We start from the raw sequence: 19006 nt of genomic DNA on the forward strand, positions 1-19006 counted from the left end.
GCCAATCTCCACTCAATAATCTCTCTCTCTCTCCCTCTCCTACAAAAACAGATTTTACTTTATTTGTCTATATTTATTTTTCATAAAACTTTTCTTCAGAATAAGAATAATGCTAATGAGTTAAAACAAAACTTGTATTCTTTCTTAATTGAAATAAAGTATACACAGTAACAAAATACAAACATGTAAACATTTCTCTCCAACAAAAGGAAATGTATTTAAGAGTCTGCATGTGTTTCTTGATCGCATACATGCAATCGGAATTTTTAAGTCAAATACATATCAATTTATACAGTAAAATCATTTTCCTGTGCTAAAATATCATTTATAAAATAAAGATTAAAAACAATAGTATTTACAATATGTTCACTCAAAACCCAAATATCTCAACTACATATTTTCAACAACCTTTTAATGTACATGCATATATCCATATTGCATTCAAGAAACATGCATCCAGTGCTTCTCATGTGTGAAGTATGTTGAAATAATTTTTATTTCAACTTGCAAAACATATTTAAAATGCATTACACAGAAATGTTTTTATTTTAACTGAATTGCTTAAAATCTAACAATAATCCCTAGGGCAAAATTTTCAATTCATAAAGACATCATTACTGAAAGTTCTACTATTTCACTTACTGACAGATTCACTAAAAATTCATTTAGGGATGATATTTTATTTTGTCTTACAATAACTTTGAAATCAAATTTTTTATATTACATTTTTTAACAATTTTTTATCATTCTTTATATATCCAACGATAACTTTTTACAGAGGTTTCACAATTTTTAAAGCATGTGCATTGTATTTTGTGAATTAATTTTAAGTTCAAGAATTAATAATTAAGCATTTTTTTCACTGTTGTGCATTATGCTGCACACATTATATAGAAGAAAATGTTATTAACAACAAACCATGATGACATGAGTAAAGAGAACTGTACACTGATTAACAAACACTACCTGGTATGCCTCAAACAACATTTCACATTTACTTTCAAACAATTTTTCATCAACATTCAATCTCAAACAATTGCATGTATGTACAAAATATAGCACCATCAAGATAAAAATAGAACAGTTAATCTGTTTTTCCATTTGGATACATACATTTTCAGTATTTATCATGTTTAAATAAAAAAAATTAAAACTAAGTGAATTCATGTGCGTACATGTATTTTGTTCTTTAAAATGGTCCAGCCAAGTCTACATTTTCTTATGAATACTTTCATGTCATCGACACAAACACCCATTTTATAACATAATAAGGCAAAATAAAACATGATTTTACCATGTCATTTGATAACATTCTGTCAGCACTTTAATAAGGTAAAACGAGAATATATGTATTTATTTACAACGTTTGACTCCATCTCCTGTATTGAATTACTCTGGCAGTAAGACAATGGGGTGGAGATGGGGGAGGGGGGCTCAAGAGACATTTTAGATGGGGCTGTATGTGGGTATGGGTGGGGGTGAGGGCTCAAAAAAGAAAACAATCACAAAAATTTAATATCCATCCCGATATATTAAAGAAGGATAAAAGGGAATTGCACTTTTTGATAGAAACTTTGATCACAAATGAAGAACTTTGCCATCCTCATCGAAAAACATCAACAAAGTCCATCCTGATCATCCCTGCTCTGGGAACTGCTATAAGTCTGCAGACATTTCAGGAAATAAGCCTTCCTGCCACACAGATACTCAATATCTTGGGCCGAGAGTCTTCTGTCGGGCAGAGTTTGCCGAGTGAGGTCACATGACACATCCTGACATCATTTGAGTATTATTTCATAACATGTCTGACGAATCGTCAAGGTTACTTGGACTGACTGGCTCTGATGAGAGCATGGGGTCAGCGTTCACGGGGGAACTGTCGTCCATGAAAACGTCCATGTTATTGGTGAGTCCCGCAAGATCGGGCTGGAATTTAGGTGCCTGGAACGTGACCGGCTGCTGGGATAGGGTCAGCTGTTCTATCTCTGTGTCTAGACCAGTCTGCATACCCTGAGCTTTCATCAACAACTCCATTTGCTGAAGGAAAAGAAGTATAAAAACAATGAACAAACTGTATCAATAAAGCCAACATAAATATAAGTATAGTCAGTTACATGACGATTCTATTTAAGTTTTTATTTTGCAAGAATGCCTTTGATTTTTCTTATCAGTATACTAGCCTAATTACTGGGAAAGCACTCATTTTTTTGTGGTGTTTTTGTTAATTTTTCATCGTTTTCTTTGCTTTTGGCATAAAGAAACCAAGAATTAAATTCTCCAAGAAAAGTTGAAATTTAAAAAAAAAATAGTCCTACCCTTCCTTATAACCACAAAAAATCAATCAATTCAATTCTTTATTCACTCAAAACCAGATACTGTAAAATCACATATTTTTGTGGGGTCGAATTTTTGTGGTTTGAGGAAAATCTCTTGGTTCGTGGGAATTTGATTTCGTGGATCAAGATTAAATGAGTACTTTTGTATGTAACATTTTACATTTCGTGGTGGTCATCAATTTGTGGGTCTCATAGTACCTCGAAAACAACAAAAATTAACCCCCCACTAAAATTTGTGATTTCACAGTATACATATATAGAAACAACTATCTCTACAAATCAATATTTTTTCAAACGTCAAAATGACCCTATGAGGATCATAGCTTTACAGTACCTGCATTCTGAGGAGCATTTTTCTGTTGTTCATCTCCAGTTGTCTCTGTCTGACTTCTAGTGTCTTCATCTTGTCCTGGTCTCTCTTTAACCTCCTGATGTAGTCTACTGAAGCCTTTAGGATTGTGCCTTTGTTTTGTCGCATATCTCTATAAAATACAAAAGGTTTTTTTTTCATTATAGTAATATTGCCTTCATTCTGTAGTGGATAAAATCTTTATAAATTCTAAATATCTTATTATAGGCTTAACTATCATTTTATGCTGTAGATTACTAATTTGAAATTTTTTGGCACCTTAATTTCGCTAAATGCACTTTTGATATTTAAAACTTAAACAAAATGTTAAGAATTTTGACTGTCGATCTTTATGAAAAAAGATCTTATGCAAGAATAATTTTCTGTTAGCAGATGGTCTCTAAATAACTTGTGAAAGTTGTACCGGTACTTATGGTAAAATAAAGTTCTTGTGAATAAAAAGTAGCACTAATTATGATGTTATAGAAAAATTTAACAATTCTGATATCAGACAAATATTTGATTTCTATGTTGACAGTACAGTTTCTGTAATTATCCTCATTTATGATTAAGAGCAGAGACTGTAGTCTTAAGAATTACATTATACACTTGTGTTATTGGACAGGTCAATATTGTTTTCATCCCAGCAACACAAAGCTTAAGGGAAAATTAGATTAAATAGTTCTGCACTTTAATGAAGATTACACTTAAAGTGCACCAGTACCCCTTGTACTGGTATAACTTGGAGATGAATTATTTAAGATGTTCATTTTTAACGTGTTACATTTGTATTCAAGTAGGACTTATATATATTTTATAAATATACTTGGATACAACTATAAACACTTTACTTTACATATGCCATAAAGAGCAATTTCAACCTTTGAACAATTACACTATCGGACATTAAAAAAGTAATAAATATCCATATACGTACAACAATTTATTTCATATGTGAGTCACCCTCTGGTAACACATTGTTTTGTGACATTAACGAAACTCTGTAACATTGCTGATTCATGCCAAACACTTAATAAGTTTCATAGTTATATAAATAAAGATGTAAATAAAGTACAGATCAGCTGATCAGAGATGCCATGGCAACAGATGTTGACCTGGTTACCAGAGGTCACATGGTGACATCAGCTGCTATGTTTATTTCTGGACTTTGTTATTGTTGTTTTTCTCATTCTTGAGTTATTGTTACAATATATGTTAACAATAATTAGGGTGTACTGAATAGAAATCATATTTCCATCCTTGTTTTAGCACTGAGTTTAATGTTTATGTGTAGCTAGATTTGTCTTTTGAATATGACTGTATACCCAGTGCATAGAAAATAGCTCTATAACACAAATGCTTGAAGACAAATATGAATTTGTGAAATTAAACACTAAAAAAATCAAAATTATACCAAAAAACTTACGGGTCTGTGGATTTTGGGAGGAGGGTCCCTAATTCTTTGATTCTGTCATTAATATTGAATCTTCTTCTTCTCTCAACTGTAAAAGGAGAAATAGAAACAGGATAAGTCAGTGGTTATTAATTTGTTGATTCATTTTCAAACTTCTAAAAGTAAAAAACTTCAATCTATACTAATAGGATTTATGTCATTGTAATAATTATTATGTATAGTAATAAATGTAGCTTAATGTAGATATAGCAAAGTAAGATAATATATTCAGGTACTTTCATTTTAAAACCACAAAATGTAAATTAAAGCACACACAATAAAATTTCAGGAAGTATGAATTTTTCACTGACCAGGTAAACTAAACATAATTTATGAAATTGTATCTGGGGAAAATGATAGCAATGCACTATTAAATTTGTAGGTAAAGGTTTATCCTTGTTTTTTTAAAAATTGGGTATAAAACACCAATAATTATTGCACACACTCTGATATTGGGCTTTATACCAGGAACAAAAACCTCTTTATACATCATTTTTATCTGAATACCACTTTATTTTCCATAAATTTGTGGCTGAAGTAAAATAATCCACTTAAAACCAGATCAAAAACATATTTGACGACAAGCTTGCCTGGTACTTCACATCAACATGATCAAAGTGAAGCGAGATAATAGGGGGCAGTTGACAAAGTACATAGCTAAACTTAGAGGTGCTGAATGCTGTCTTCCTCCAATAATTCAATACACTTTATGTTTGGGAATCTGTGCAGTGCAAAATAGATACAATTTGTCTGATACTGAAACCTCGAGAGTGCTTCAATATGAACTTAAGAGCACTTCATTTTTATAGAAAAAAAATTGGGGACTGAAAATTATTATTTCATATTAGGTAATAACTTGATGAGAGTCTTATGACCTCAGTGTTTGGTACCAAAATGATGCTAATGACATTAATAAATTTTTTATCCTATAATTATATATCCCACTCCCAATTCTTACTGGATCCACCACTGAAGACTCAACACCCCCCACTCCCTATTTTTATATGGATCCACCACTTACTCATGTTATGGTTGTCCTTTTTCTGTCTGTCTTTCGCCCACATTCTCTGCTCCTCCTCTGAGAGGAACTCAGGCATGGGGATGTTGGTGAATTTAGCGGGACAGGAGCTTGCTGTGTTACTACTCTCTGGGTCGTTTGAAGATTCATTGTAAAGTCCCAAGATATTGTTGGAATGAGGCAGCTAAAAAAATTTAAAAAATAAATTTTTAATCATAAAATATTGAAATGTATGATTGTGGAGTAATACATTATATAAATTGATATTTAGCCACTCACATACCCTTTTCAAAAGTAAGACAATTAAAAGACATTTCATATTTGAAGGGTATTAAATTGGGAAGCTAGAATATAAGTTTTTTTGTCCATGGGTAGAATATAGGTAGAAAAAGCATTCCCTGCATGATCAATCATCCACAAACATAACTAACTTTGTGAAATGGGAAGGCTCTGTACTCAAAATCCAGAAAACTATATGCAAAAACTTATTTTTTAACTTTAAGTGAGAAGCCTAAAATATTTTTAAAATATATGCTGCAGCTATAAACAGTCTTACCAGATTTATTAAGCAAAGCTATATTTAGTACATCTGTACTAATATTAAAGAAAATTAGCCTCTTATCTTTATCATCATCTACCAGTTAGCATAATTATACATGTCAGAGAAATTTTTGGATCTAGAAAAAGAAAATTGATCTACCTTATATATAACTTTATAAATCCTCATGATGCATACTCCGAAACTATTTTACAAGATAAGACTACCTTTCCAAAAATATTTATCTAAATTAAGTAGAATCAGCTGATATTAATAGAACATGCTTGAAACACAGGTATAGATCTCTAGAATTTGTAGAGTGTCACATGATTTCACATGGCCATAAACCATAGTTCACACAACCCTTAGTGTAAAAAGAGTAATGACCTTGAGAAAAAACCTTGATAATCCTCGGAATTATAAATAAATAGTGAAGTCCAGGCTATGAATAATGACCCTGGGTCCTAGAGTCATTCATGCAAGACTCAGGAAAAGGTAAAAGTTAACAACTGTCAAATGTTGAGATTGCTTTACCAATATTCTCTAAACACAATATCACATGAGGCAGCTTTGACTATTCCAAATAAATGATCCAAGTACACATCCTATAATACATTATACGTTATCTTAACATACCTGCATCTTATCGAAAAAAAGCACCTCATGCCACATGATCGAGTTCATGGCTGGTGACAAGTGTCGCAAAGGATAAAGTGAAAGTGACAGTAAAAACACAATGAGCGGGGAAATAGAAATAAAATCGTAACTAATTATCACACTTGTCTTAGTGACTCAAGATCCTTCAGTATAGATATCCTCTTGGGGGAAAAAAATAGAACACAGAAACACAGAAGTATGTCTGAAGAGTCTAAGTGTGGCTAAGCTAAGGGTGTGAAGTGGGTCTCTAAAACCTCTGGCCCGTTAAGCCAATATTTCTACCACATCCCCCTCACAACGAAGTTCAAATGTCGGGGAGCATAAGCCACAGATGACCTCATTGGAGAAAACGCAGACTAATTAATGGAGGATTTAGATTTTCTGGAAGGTCAGGAAAGAGGGGACGATATACGTCAAGAGTCGACAAATAGGGATATTGTTTGGGGGAGGGTAATTAAATGATTGTGGAAAAGTTTGTTTACCTGCTGTTCTTGTTTGTTTCATTGAACAAGGACAAATATTGAATAATTAATGCATGTACTTTAAATTAACAATGAAAGGCCTTATTAGCATTATCTCAAGAAGTACAGAAAACACAATGCCAGCTGTAAAATCAGAATTATGATTGTCCATTTTTTATGTCAGAGGAGTTGCGTGCACAATACAAAAATCAAGTTCAAGCATTAACACTTAAAACTTTGATAAATTCATGATTGTGTAAAAACAAAATTTATGGATTGCTTTTCAGTACTTTACTACAAGAGCCTTCAAATTTTAAAATGATCATATGGCTTACTGTTGTGAATTTGTGCAAGCATATAATAACAACTGGTGGAATACTTTGCTAAACAATCTGAACCAGCCTAATAAATTTTTAACAAGTGGTCAAGTTAAATTTTCATTGAAAAGAGCCTTCAAATTTGTGAAAGAGCTAGGATTTTGCCAATAAATTACTTCCCTTTAGAGCGAGGAAGTTTGATTAGCGATAGTGTCATGTAATGGCGTCGCGGACAACGAATATTTGAGCGCGTGGAGAAACGTGCTGCTGCTGTAACACATACTTCCGAAAAGATTTGTTTGTGTTTTATAATTTTCTTTTGCAAATATTCATGTATATTAGGATAGTGATGGACAAAATGTTTCTCAATTTTCAAAATTCACAAAAGTTATATTTTTCTAAAAATTTACAAACTAAACATGACAGTTAAGCATATTTAGTGGAAAATTGTTCTAAACTAGATTATTTCGGTTAAATGATGGAAATGTCATGGACATTTGTCCAAAAATTATCTGAACCCATTCTATATGAACTTTTCTGAAAAAATTTACGCAACAAACCCGTCCATTTAAATCACATAATACCTCGTTGTGGTTAAACTTATATGGAGAGAGATGAGTGACAAATAAATTATTCATAAATTATTAAAACAATGAAATACAGAATTTGATATGTAAAAGATTATATAAACCGTAACATTTTGAAGAATTGAGGAACTATTCGTGTAAGGTATCGTTTTCACATTTGGGAAGGTTTTAAAGTACTAGTGTTTTGTATCAAATTCCATTTTCTTAATTATTTTGTTCTGACAATCTGTACAAAATGTCAAAAAATAAATCAATTTAAAGTTATTTTATTGATTGCAAAATATTTCAAGTACATCACCAAGTGTTTAAAAAATCTTAAATTTTTAGCTAAATAATTTTTTTTTTTTTATTTTGAATAAAAGTCCTGACCAATTTATGTGAAAAAGGTTCTAAGAGATAACTTTTTGGTAGACCTTTGATGATTACATATACTTTTTAGGTTAAAATTTGATAATCGATAGTGACAGGAATGTGAGTAGTAAAAGTTTTATGGCCAGAGAGGTAAGAAAAGTGAGTCAAAAATGCTGAATTTGCTCTGTTGAGGCTATTCCATCTCTTTTTCCTTCTATTCAAAATCTTATTGAAAACACTGCTTATATGACAATGTACTATTTGGAGTAATACTGAAAGCTTCATTCTGTGGAATAACTGGTTGAGGATCATATCCAGAAATGTTCTAATACATGTAATACATAACTTTTTGTGATAGATAGATTTTTGTGGTCATGGTGGTAGATCTTTGGTAATTACTAGGTTCTAGCTGTGTAGATAACTTACCGTTGAGGACATTTGGTTGAGAGAGGACATGTCCAGGAGATTTAGGTCCTGGTCCACATTAGGATCCACAGATTCCAGGCTGATGAGATCATTCAGGAGGTTGTCCACCTGATAAAGAAAAAAAAATGAGGATATCAATGAAAGGACTAAGTACAGTCAAACTTTCTTATCTCAAACCTGATGGGGCTGAGAAAAAACTTAAAAGATATCTTAGGATTCGAGATATTGTAAAATACACTTAAAGTATAAGTGGTTGGGAATTCCATATCACTTTGATATATCCATGGTAATTGAGATATCAGAGTAAGGGTTACTGAAGTTCAACTGTATTTATCAAACCTTACAAGAATTATTGATAGTATCAATCATCAGGACCAACTCATTATTATACCTAACCAGAATCATCTATTAGACTAACTCATTATCACACCTCTGAGTATAAAGGGGCATGGGTATTTCATGTACAAGGATGTTGTCAAGTGGTTATAATGATTATAACTTATAAAACAAAGGAGATTGACGATTCATCGGAAATAATTAAATGTAAAGTATATCTAGTAAATCAGCTTTACTTTTACGTCTTTATTTATGAGCAAAAAAAGTAATGGATTAATTATAGAATATGATGTGTGGCCATTTTTAATTTGGATTTTTATGAAAATTTAAAAAAAATGTTAAGTATTTCATGGAGTCTTAAAATAGTCTACTTATAACATGTATAATGTTATCAAAGTATTTAAATAGTGCAACTTATACTAAGCAATATATGAATTTATTTGATACATTTAAATTTATAAATCATCTACTTTAGAAAAAAGAAAGGCCTATATATTTTTAAACATATATTTATTTTCTTTCAGTTCAAATCATATGCTAATACATGTAGTTGGATCTAAATGCCTAGAAGAATGCTGATTTCGTAATCATAATCCAGTAATGTATGTTCAAGGAAATTCAATTTTTTATAATTTCTTAATTAAGAAATTATTAGCAAGATCATGCATAACAAATTTTTTTGTTTATCTTCCTGTTTCATCAAAAGTATAAACATTCAAAAGCCCCTCTCCTTTTAAACACCCCCCCCCCCCTTACATATTTTGACTGAATTTGGATTAAGACTTGTAACACCGTGGTATTATATTGTTGGGTTTGATATGTGTTATACTAGTACATATGTACATTAGGATTTATAAACCAAATAATTCATTTTAGTTATAAAAAAAAGAAAAGATGAATTTCATGTACTATTATATTTAAGCTGAGTTGCATTACGTTTACATAAGGAAACTTGTGTGTATGAAAAAATGAGAATTTTTATAAAATATTACATTTGACAACTGAATAACCACAAACTATAATTCACCAATCAGTGTTAAATGACCATATTTGTCTAGACCTCAATACAGGAAGTTAAGCTTATTCTGGGATACCAGTGTGTATCAATAAAGGAAGTTAGGATTTGATTAGTTCATTTTTAATTGATTTTAGCAGCAGTTTGCATGTATGCACTTATAGTTTTATTTTTGATAAGAATTTTATATAGATAATAATAAGTTGTTTTCAAGGACCATACTCATGTTCATTGTTACTGTATTTAACTAAATTCTTTATTTAGATTTTTAATTGTTAAAATGAAGAGTATCAAATGTATTACATTTATAAGTACATGACGTACACGTCTTTAGAAGGATTTCATTGTGATTTGGTGCAGCAATTACTTATAGTTTGCTAGTTCAAAACCGTCCCGCCATTGAATATAAATATAAAATTTAAAAACAACTTTTTTGAACATCTATTTTATAAACCTAAAACAATTAATTGGGGTTTTTTTTGGAAAAAATATAAACAATTATATAAATATGTGAGGAGTTTCATATAAGCCATTAAAAGATTGTTCTGAACATTCACTTTAAAGGTATACATCATATCCTCAAGTCTAATGAGTACATTAGCCAAGTAAAAATTAACATAAATTTTATGACCGAATCCCTAATGAATTTGACTGGGGTTGAAGGTTTCAGAACAACAAAAACTTACTTAGATGAATAAAACCACAAACTAAACAGTATACATGCAGTGAAACCTGCCTGATCCGACATACAATGGGAGACGAATTTTGTGAAATAGATGGTGTGCCAGATTGTAAAGTGTACAAAACAATAAAAATAGTCAAACGGGAAAGAAACTTAACGTCGGAATTTACAGTGTAATGGATAACACAAGTGTTGGGTTAGACAGTCTTCACTGTACAATGATCAAGGGTGATAACTCCTGACTTACCTCATTAAAATCGGAGACGCTGTTGGTGGCGCTACTGAAGCCCATAGAGAGTGGGCTGTCTGGGTCCACAGCGGGCGCGCTCCCACTGACCGTGGTGGGCATGTTAGCTGCGGGCATCTGGGTGGTGAGAGCGGGCATAGACTGGGCTGTGCTGACCTTGCCCGTGTTGTGAAGGAAGAGATGAATTTGTCGTTTCTGGTTTTCACTGACGTGGAACTGTGTTGGGTTTTGAAGTGGTGTTTTGACCTGCAGATAGAAGAAGTATACATGTACGTCTGCTTAACTCTCCCATAATTAACTGATACAATGAAAACGGACTGTAATTTCTTTCCTCGACCATCACTGACAAGTAATTCAAGTTTTAATTCTTGTATCCCCTTCCTGTTAAGAAGAATAAACAGGAAAAATTTTTCAAGCACTGTTAAACATCAGTACTTAGATAATATATTATATAATAAAAACACACACACAATCGAAACCAGTGGGTTACAGCATACCTTCCATTTCTTCCGTAATATTAAAAATGTACACATTTCAGAGTTTGTTTTTTTTAAAAAGGACTATGGATTGTAGATAGTCTGTGGATTTGACCAATTAGTTTTAGGTCGTTGACAGGGTAAGGTCATTGTGAGAGGTCCCACAACTTCTCGTACATTGCCACCAATTACCGAAAATAACCCATGATATAATACCCCATCAGTGCTAGTTTCCTGCTCTATGTAATAATAATGTATGTTTTCATTAATGAATCCTATTTAATGTTATTGTTACACTTAATTCTTAAAGATCTTTTAAAAATTCTGCTGTTTTGATTGGATTATAAAATTGAATAGATTTAGAATTTGTATATAAATGCATAAAACCTTTCAAATCTGCAGAGATGAATATAAATATTTCTAAGTAAAAATAAAATTGAAAACAAAATCAACACTTCACTGATAACTAAGTGATAAGAGTAATTAGACTTAGACAAAGATTAGAGAGATAACTTATTTATACAAAATAATTTTGTCCATCTGACATTAACCAATAAACCTCCTGCATCCAAGTGCGGACGTATGACCTTCAACTTCGGAGGGGGTGGGGCTGACCTTGAGGGATTGAGTAGCTACATTATATGATATACACAGGGAAACTGCCAAAAACTGAAAAATTTGTGTAAACTCTTAGAAGCTGTAATCCGTCATGTACATGCATTTAACATTAAATCAAGAACCCATGCACTGACAGCCCCCCCCCACCTTTTCCCAATAGAAAGCAAAACAAAATCAGGAAATAAAGCAAAGGACATCTTAACCAATTGAGAAATTCTGTTCATTAACTGAACTAATAACTACAGTTATAACAACACTTACATTTCAATAAACAATTAATAATGGAAACAATTTATTTATAAAATTTCTCTCTGAAAATTACAAATTATGAATAAATATATGCATTTAATTGAATATAGTCTAGACTAAAAACCAATTTCAAAACATGTATTAAAATAGGAAACGTGATCAAAATTATATATTAATAAATTAAAGCAAATCAAATAGATTTCAGTTGTTTATCAAAAAGAAAGTGCTAACTAATTTATTGTTCACTATGACGTATAACTTTCTAAAATAAAATATTTACAATTGAGGATCTTGGAAATTATTAATACATATCTGCACGTGTAAAATTATGTTTTTTTTCCTTATAATATTTACCTTAATTATTTTCATGACAAAAAATGTTTTGGAACTTCCTTCATGGCTCGGACTTAAATGAACCTATAATTTCACCATGTTGTAACAAATGTTGCCTTCGACAATGATCAGAATGTTGTGATTATTTATCTCAAAGTTCAAAGGTGGACATTGTAAACAACTGATATTCCTGTGCTTCAATGCAGGTTGAGGTTTACGATTTCAGTTATGCTAGTTTGATCTTGTCCAATGTGCCTGGTGTTGACAGGTATTTAGAGAATACAATAAATTCCCTACCACTATGATGCTGACCAACTACTGTCTCAGGAAAACTACATGTACATGACTAGATATTTTGATTTTTTTTTTTCAATTCATGTGCATTTCCATATCTTACAAACAAAATGAAAATTTTAAAGATTTTTTTTAATTTAAATAATTTTTTTTCTTTAAATCATGTACATTCCATATTTTATAAAATTCATGAAATAGAAGTTCTACATCTTGTAAAGAAATATATTTCAAAGCATGTAAATTGTACATTTCCATACATTTTATCATGTACATGTATATTTGAAATAGAAATTTTATTATAATAGATAACACCAGACTACCCTATTGCACCCATAATTACACCTACATATACACACAATATTACGTGAACGTTGCACGGAGAACTGGGTTATCTGAGTCCCAGCCTAGTAAACACAAGCCGCTGTACTGTTTGTACACAGTATCTGTCGTACACGGTATTATTGTAAACAGAGGCTGGTGTGTGGACTATCTTAATCTCTGTTTGAATTTTACCACAAACTACTGCAATGTCAATCTTCAATATTTAATAAAGAGATAAACATTCCCTGGATCAAATAGTCGTGCGCTGCAGTACCCTGCACACAGGTACCTGCGGAGTGTGGGCAGGACATATTGTAAAATACATGTATTTTTTGTATGTACTGATTATTTTGCCCATGGTAAATAATTATCTGATGTGTGAAGAAATGTCCAACATCCAACAATTCAGTCCCAAGGTTTAAACTGGAAGGGGGTGGGGGATTGTCCATAAGAACTTGTGGCCTAGCTTGCACTGCAGTTTCTCAAGCTCTCTAAAAGGATCAAATTACATTTTCAAAAGGCCTTTTAAAAATTTCATGTGGAAAATAAATATTATAAAGGAGCCCAAAAATTAATTTTTTTTTCTATTTGCTTCCACAATATAAAATTTATTTATTTACATGTAATAAGATTTTATTGCTGTATCTCTGAACAATGTAAAAAAATTAAATAAAGAAAAATTTCCTAGTATATTGTTACTTTATATACCCATAAATTGTCAAATAGTAAAACCATGTAACATGTAAGATTATAATGTTATTTAAACCTTTTTTGATCAATGTACCTGTCTTTTCAAATTTAAATCCTTGCTAAATTTATTTTTCTAATTCTAATAAAGTACATGTAATATATATGTATTAAGGTTACTTTCAGAGAAGATTCAATATTTACCCTACGGTAAATGTTATAGTTGAAATATTTTTTTCATCACAAAATCCTATCAGTACATAAAAGTATGTAAAAACACATCTTTGAGCTTATTTTGCGATTAAAAATAAACAATCAAACAAACAAAATATAGAAGCTTTCGCTCGCTCGCACATAAGTTTTGCCCAACTGTGGGAATGCTGAAAGGGACAAAAATAAAACAGAAGGAAAATATCCCAGTGACCAGTTTATAGGACTTACCCTGAGTATACTGTAGGGGATCTCTGTGTGTGTGTGTGTAGGCGGGGGATCTGTATGGTCTAGGGCTGGGTGACCGGTTTATACCACTTACCGTGAGTATACTGGAGGGGACCTGTGTGTCGTTGTGGGCAGTGGCCGCGGGGATCTGTATGGTCTGGGGCTGGGACTGGGCGACAGGTTTATATGACTGGGATGAGTATGTCATCGCTTCCTTCTTCTGGTCTTCCTGTGCGGCCTGAAGCTTCATCAACTGCAGCCGGAGGTTGGCGCGAAGGTTTCCTCGCGGAACGTCAAGTTTTGTCATGTTCGGACTGAAAAAATAAAACCGACAATATTATATCTAGTTAGCAGGAAAAATAAAATTCAAAAATTTATAAATATTTATTTTATTTTTAATGCATACATGAACATTGATGAATGCAGCATGACAAAAAAATTCCAGACAGATTAATTCCAAAGTTAAAGTTTGTCTGTGCGAACCTCGACAAATCCCTGACATTTATAGAATGATAAAGTCATCACTACAGAGGACATTGTCTGTTGACATTTAATAAAGGAAATTGATCTTCGTAAATATTTTTCAAAGAAAAATTATATAAGATTATACAATCACTAAACAGACTTTTCTACCTTTCCATAGAACACTCAGTTCTGTATCGGTAACTTGCGTAAAATGCTAACATATCCATCATCCTTTTCTGATATTATTATCACTTATAAAAATTTATCCAAGTTGTGTTTGGGTTCTACTTTATGACACATGGAAAAAAAACTGCTTCTGAATTACTTCAATTTCTTATCTTTATATAATTAAGCCAAAGAGTATGACCTGGTCATCTCGTGTTTAAAATGTGATCTTCAGAATCTATAAATAATATCTGTCAAATCCCCCCCCAAAAATGTTTTCAAACGGAGGTGTATTTATTTTGAAATATAATGTCATATGTAAATGTATACATATTAAAACAGGATATACAAAATTAACTTGAACATGTAATCAATTCAAAAATACATGAACGGGTCATGACCTCAGGATCTACTATGAATATGCATGATTGCATAGCCGTAAAAAAACAGAACATCAGCCGCTATATCAAAACAATAGCACTTCACTGAAGGTCCTATTTATACACAAGTACTTCCGAAACGCGTCAGAAATTTAGGTTAAATGAGAGTGAAATTATACTGAATCATCAAAGAGGTTTTTACATGCACTTTCATCAGTGCGTATATCATAGATAACTAGAGTCAATTATACTTTGAATCACAAGATATTCGTAGGTGGATCGTACTTATATTCTTTTGATTTTTTTTTTTTCATTTTGTACAACGCAAATCACTGACAAAACACCGTCCTGACCAGAGAATCCATTAGCTTATGCAGTCAAACCTCATTATGACTGAGAAAAACTTCAAACAAGAATACTCCCAATGTCAGACAGGAATACTCCCAATGTCAGACAGGAATACTCCCAATGTCAGACAGGAATATTCCTCATACAATGTCTTCTGGAATACTCCCAATGTCAGACAGGAATATTCCTCATACAATGTCTGTCTGGAATACTCCCAATGTCAGACAGGAATATTCCTCATACAATATCTGATTCAGATGCAAATACTACCTTACAATGTCAGACACAAATACTCCTATGTAATGTCAGACAGGAATATTCCTATGCAATATCTGACTCAGACACAAATACTCCTCACACAATGTCAGACAGGAATACTCCTCATATAATGTGAGATAGGAATACTCCTCATATAATATCAGACACAAGGACTCCCATATGATGTCAGACAGAAATACTTCCATACAATGTCTGTCTGGAATACTCCCATATAATGTCTGATATGTATACATACTCCCATATAATGTCAGACAGGAATATTCCCATATAATGCCAAACAGGAATATTCCCATATAATGTCAGGCAGGAATATTCCCATACAATGTCTGATATGTATACTCCCATATAATGTCAGACAGGAATATTTCTATATAATGTCAGACAGGAATGCTCCCTTACAATATGTCTTAAATAGGCATTGTCACAAACCCCTCTAGAAAGAGCAATATCCAGACTCTTGACCATGACTCGAGACAATGAAATACATGTATCAGGAATTAGGATAATTTTCTTTAACATTGAGTACCTGGTATTAGTAATTTCATTACTGTAAAAGTGGCAACTTTGCCAACCTTGAAACATTGATGACATTGACTAATTTCTAATAATCATCAAAGTTTTCGCTTGTCAACTTTCACTTTTATGTTTAAGGAGGCTGGGGGGTCAACAAATTAACCACCAGGTATAACTTAAACTTTTAGATATGATATCTTTAACTGTCAACTACCATTTGATAAAGAAAAATCTCATACATATTAGTTTTAAAATTTGATCATTTTTGTATATCTTTATATTATGGAGCTCTTCTTCTAAAAGGAGATCAAAATAGTCTAAAAATGGTCACGGCCACCCAGCCCTTTAAATAAGAGCAATTGCACTGTTAAATACTGCTAGATCAACAATTTAGTTTCCACTCATCAACAATTTAGTTTCCACTCACTATTTTATTTAATTAATCTAACAAAATCATCAAACTTTCAACCCTTCAATTTACATGCTATAACCATGCATTTTAAAGTAATTACCGTAAGGTAAAATAAATATAGTGCTAAATGATATATTTCATCAGGTAAGGGACATTTGCAGACACATCACGTTTTGAGTGCAGCAAATGCAGCTTTTTTTGTGACAAGTCATTTATCATCCAAACACAAGAAAAGTCTGGAAGCTTTCACATTCATCATATAGATCTAAGCATTAAACATGTTAATAGTTAATTTAATGCACCAAATGTAGCTATCGTGGGATTAATGTCAGAAGAAAGAATTTACTCCTTTTGAGCTTGTGTTGATCACTGAGGTACACAGTGCTGTTTCTTACATACGGGGACAGTAAATGATTAACTTTATATTTAATGATATTATTTATTAATCATTATTTTGGCAGAGACATATAAGTAATTACTTGAAATCAATTTATAACCTAATTTTCATGGGAGTTTTAAGAACTTTAAAATAGATAAATGCCTTAAATGGCATATGCTTTTTCTCTTTGTAATAAACGTACCTTTAATGTCTTTTCAGAAATTAATTAATTTGCAAGAATTTGATTCTAGAATTCCAATAATTAATTCTATTAATTGTCAAAAGAAATTATATTACATACAATACATGTCATCTGCTGTATTTTTATTATTCTACTTGTTAACAGTGTATATAAATTTGTAAAATATGATATGGGGAAAAAAAACAACAACAAACAAACAAACCAAAAAATTGGTTTGGAGTTGGATGCATTCTATTTAAAGAAGTGGAAATGCTTTTTCCTACATCCAACGCAAAAGTCTGTCCACTTCTCTAAGAGAAAAGGTTGGATGCAGATTTTAATTTTCAGGGCAGGGGGATAGAAATATCTGCATGACATGCACAGTGATGCAGACATTTCTATCCCAGAGATGGATAAAAATCATATCCCAGTCATAAATCATTGGAGTAAAATTGTACAAATTATATATAGGGCCTACTGATATTAATGTATCGTCAAAGGTCCTAAATCGGTGGGGTTCCTAAATCGGTGGTATTTCCCATTGGGCACGCGCGTTTTCTTACCGTGCGAGATCTGACGTCATCGATTTTTGCGTAGTGTTTGTAAACACGGAAGCTTACGACTCGGTGAAAAAAAAACCGAAATGCCAGAGGAAAGTGTAAGTAAATGGCTGATATTGTCATATCAACAAAAAATACCATATTTTCTTAATGCTAAAAATATCTAAATGTTATTGACTTCTAAATATAGATATAAAAGAAATAATTAATCGAAATACATACTGTAGACGCAGCTTACCGTCTGCGCTTTCATGTCACGTGACTGTCATATGGCTAGCATAATTAAATAGAAATACAGAGGATGTCCAAAAGTTAGTGTCTGTTATATGTTTTTGATACCGGGGGTATATTTTTATAAATCTTGTTGGTAAATTGTTAGTAAACAAATACATAGAAATTAGTTCAGAAATCTAAAGAAAGCTATTAAAAGTTTATATAGTTTCATGTTGGTAAAATAAATAAATACAAAAAATGAATAAAAAATAAATAAATAAGTTGTTTTTGTGAAGTGGGCTAAGTGTAACTGCGAAAATTGTAACCACTGGATCCACTTGCAGTTTTGTTGCACAACAAAAGTTATAAGATGTGGTGATAAATTTATTTATGTCCCTGTCACAATAATAAATAAAACTTTTATAGAATTGTAATTTATCCCTTTGTTCAAGTATACGATTTAATATTCGTTGTTAATAAATTTATGCCCGTGGTTCGTGTTATTAGGGTAAAAACTTTTGAGAAGTACCATACCACCGATTTAGGTACCTCAACAGTTCTGCTTACGTAAACAACAAGGAAAAAAGAAATCGCAAGAAAAACAAATTATAGATTTTTTTATCAGCTAATATGGAAATAATTTGATTAAATAAAGAGTCCTTCAGAGGATAGTCACATTTGTTTTATTTTAATCTTTCCCGTCAAGATTATTTTATCGCGTAGTTTGCTAATACCACCGAAATAGGTTCCTCGAGGATACATGTGTAAGCAAGAACTTTGTTTCACTGAAGTGAATCTTCTCACTTCAGATCTTTTAATCAAATTAATTTCATAGGTATATTAGCATGATTAGAGAACCACATGGTTTTTTGGTTATTTTTTTTTTCTAGAAAAAAGTATTCAACACACAAGGACAAGTTAT

The 19006-nt window shown here is 31.9% G+C and overlaps 1 protein-coding gene across 3 annotated transcripts in view; it reads right to left on the reverse strand.

The window, feature by feature from the left end:
- Positions 1-93: 93 nt before the first annotated feature.
- Positions 94-19006, reverse strand: part of LOC134276337 (microphthalmia-associated transcription factor-like) — a 26874-nt gene continuing 7961 nt past the window's right edge. The window contains exons 1-8 of one of the 3 annotated variants that reach the window (XM_062758599.1): positions 14823-14946; positions 14284-14503; positions 10774-11019; positions 8494-8601; positions 5160-5340; positions 4112-4187; positions 2671-2818; positions 97-2037 (exon numbers count right to left, since the gene is read on the reverse strand). In XM_062758599.1, coding sequence (XP_062614583.1) covers positions 1795-2037; positions 2671-2818; positions 4112-4187; positions 5160-5340; positions 8494-8601; positions 10774-11019; positions 14284-14503; positions 14823-14884 — 1284 coding nt within the window. In that variant the 5' untranslated portion in view covers positions 14885-14946 and the 3' untranslated portion in view covers positions 97-1794. Of the gene's footprint in view, positions 2038-2670; positions 2819-4111; positions 4188-5159; positions 5341-8493; positions 8602-10773; positions 11020-14283; positions 14504-14822; positions 14947-19006 lie in introns of those variants that run through there. The other 2 variants (XM_062758597.1, XM_062758598.1) reach the window with 2 other exon arrangements.

This window comes from Saccostrea cucullata, unplaced genomic scaffold (assembly GCF_032062105.1).
Source record: "Saccostrea cucullata isolate Sc308-1 unplaced genomic scaffold, CSIRO_AGI_Scuc_v1 ctg2351, whole genome shotgun sequence".
Classification (NCBI taxonomy): domain Eukaryota; kingdom Metazoa; phylum Mollusca; class Bivalvia; order Ostreida; family Ostreidae; genus Saccostrea; species Saccostrea cuccullata.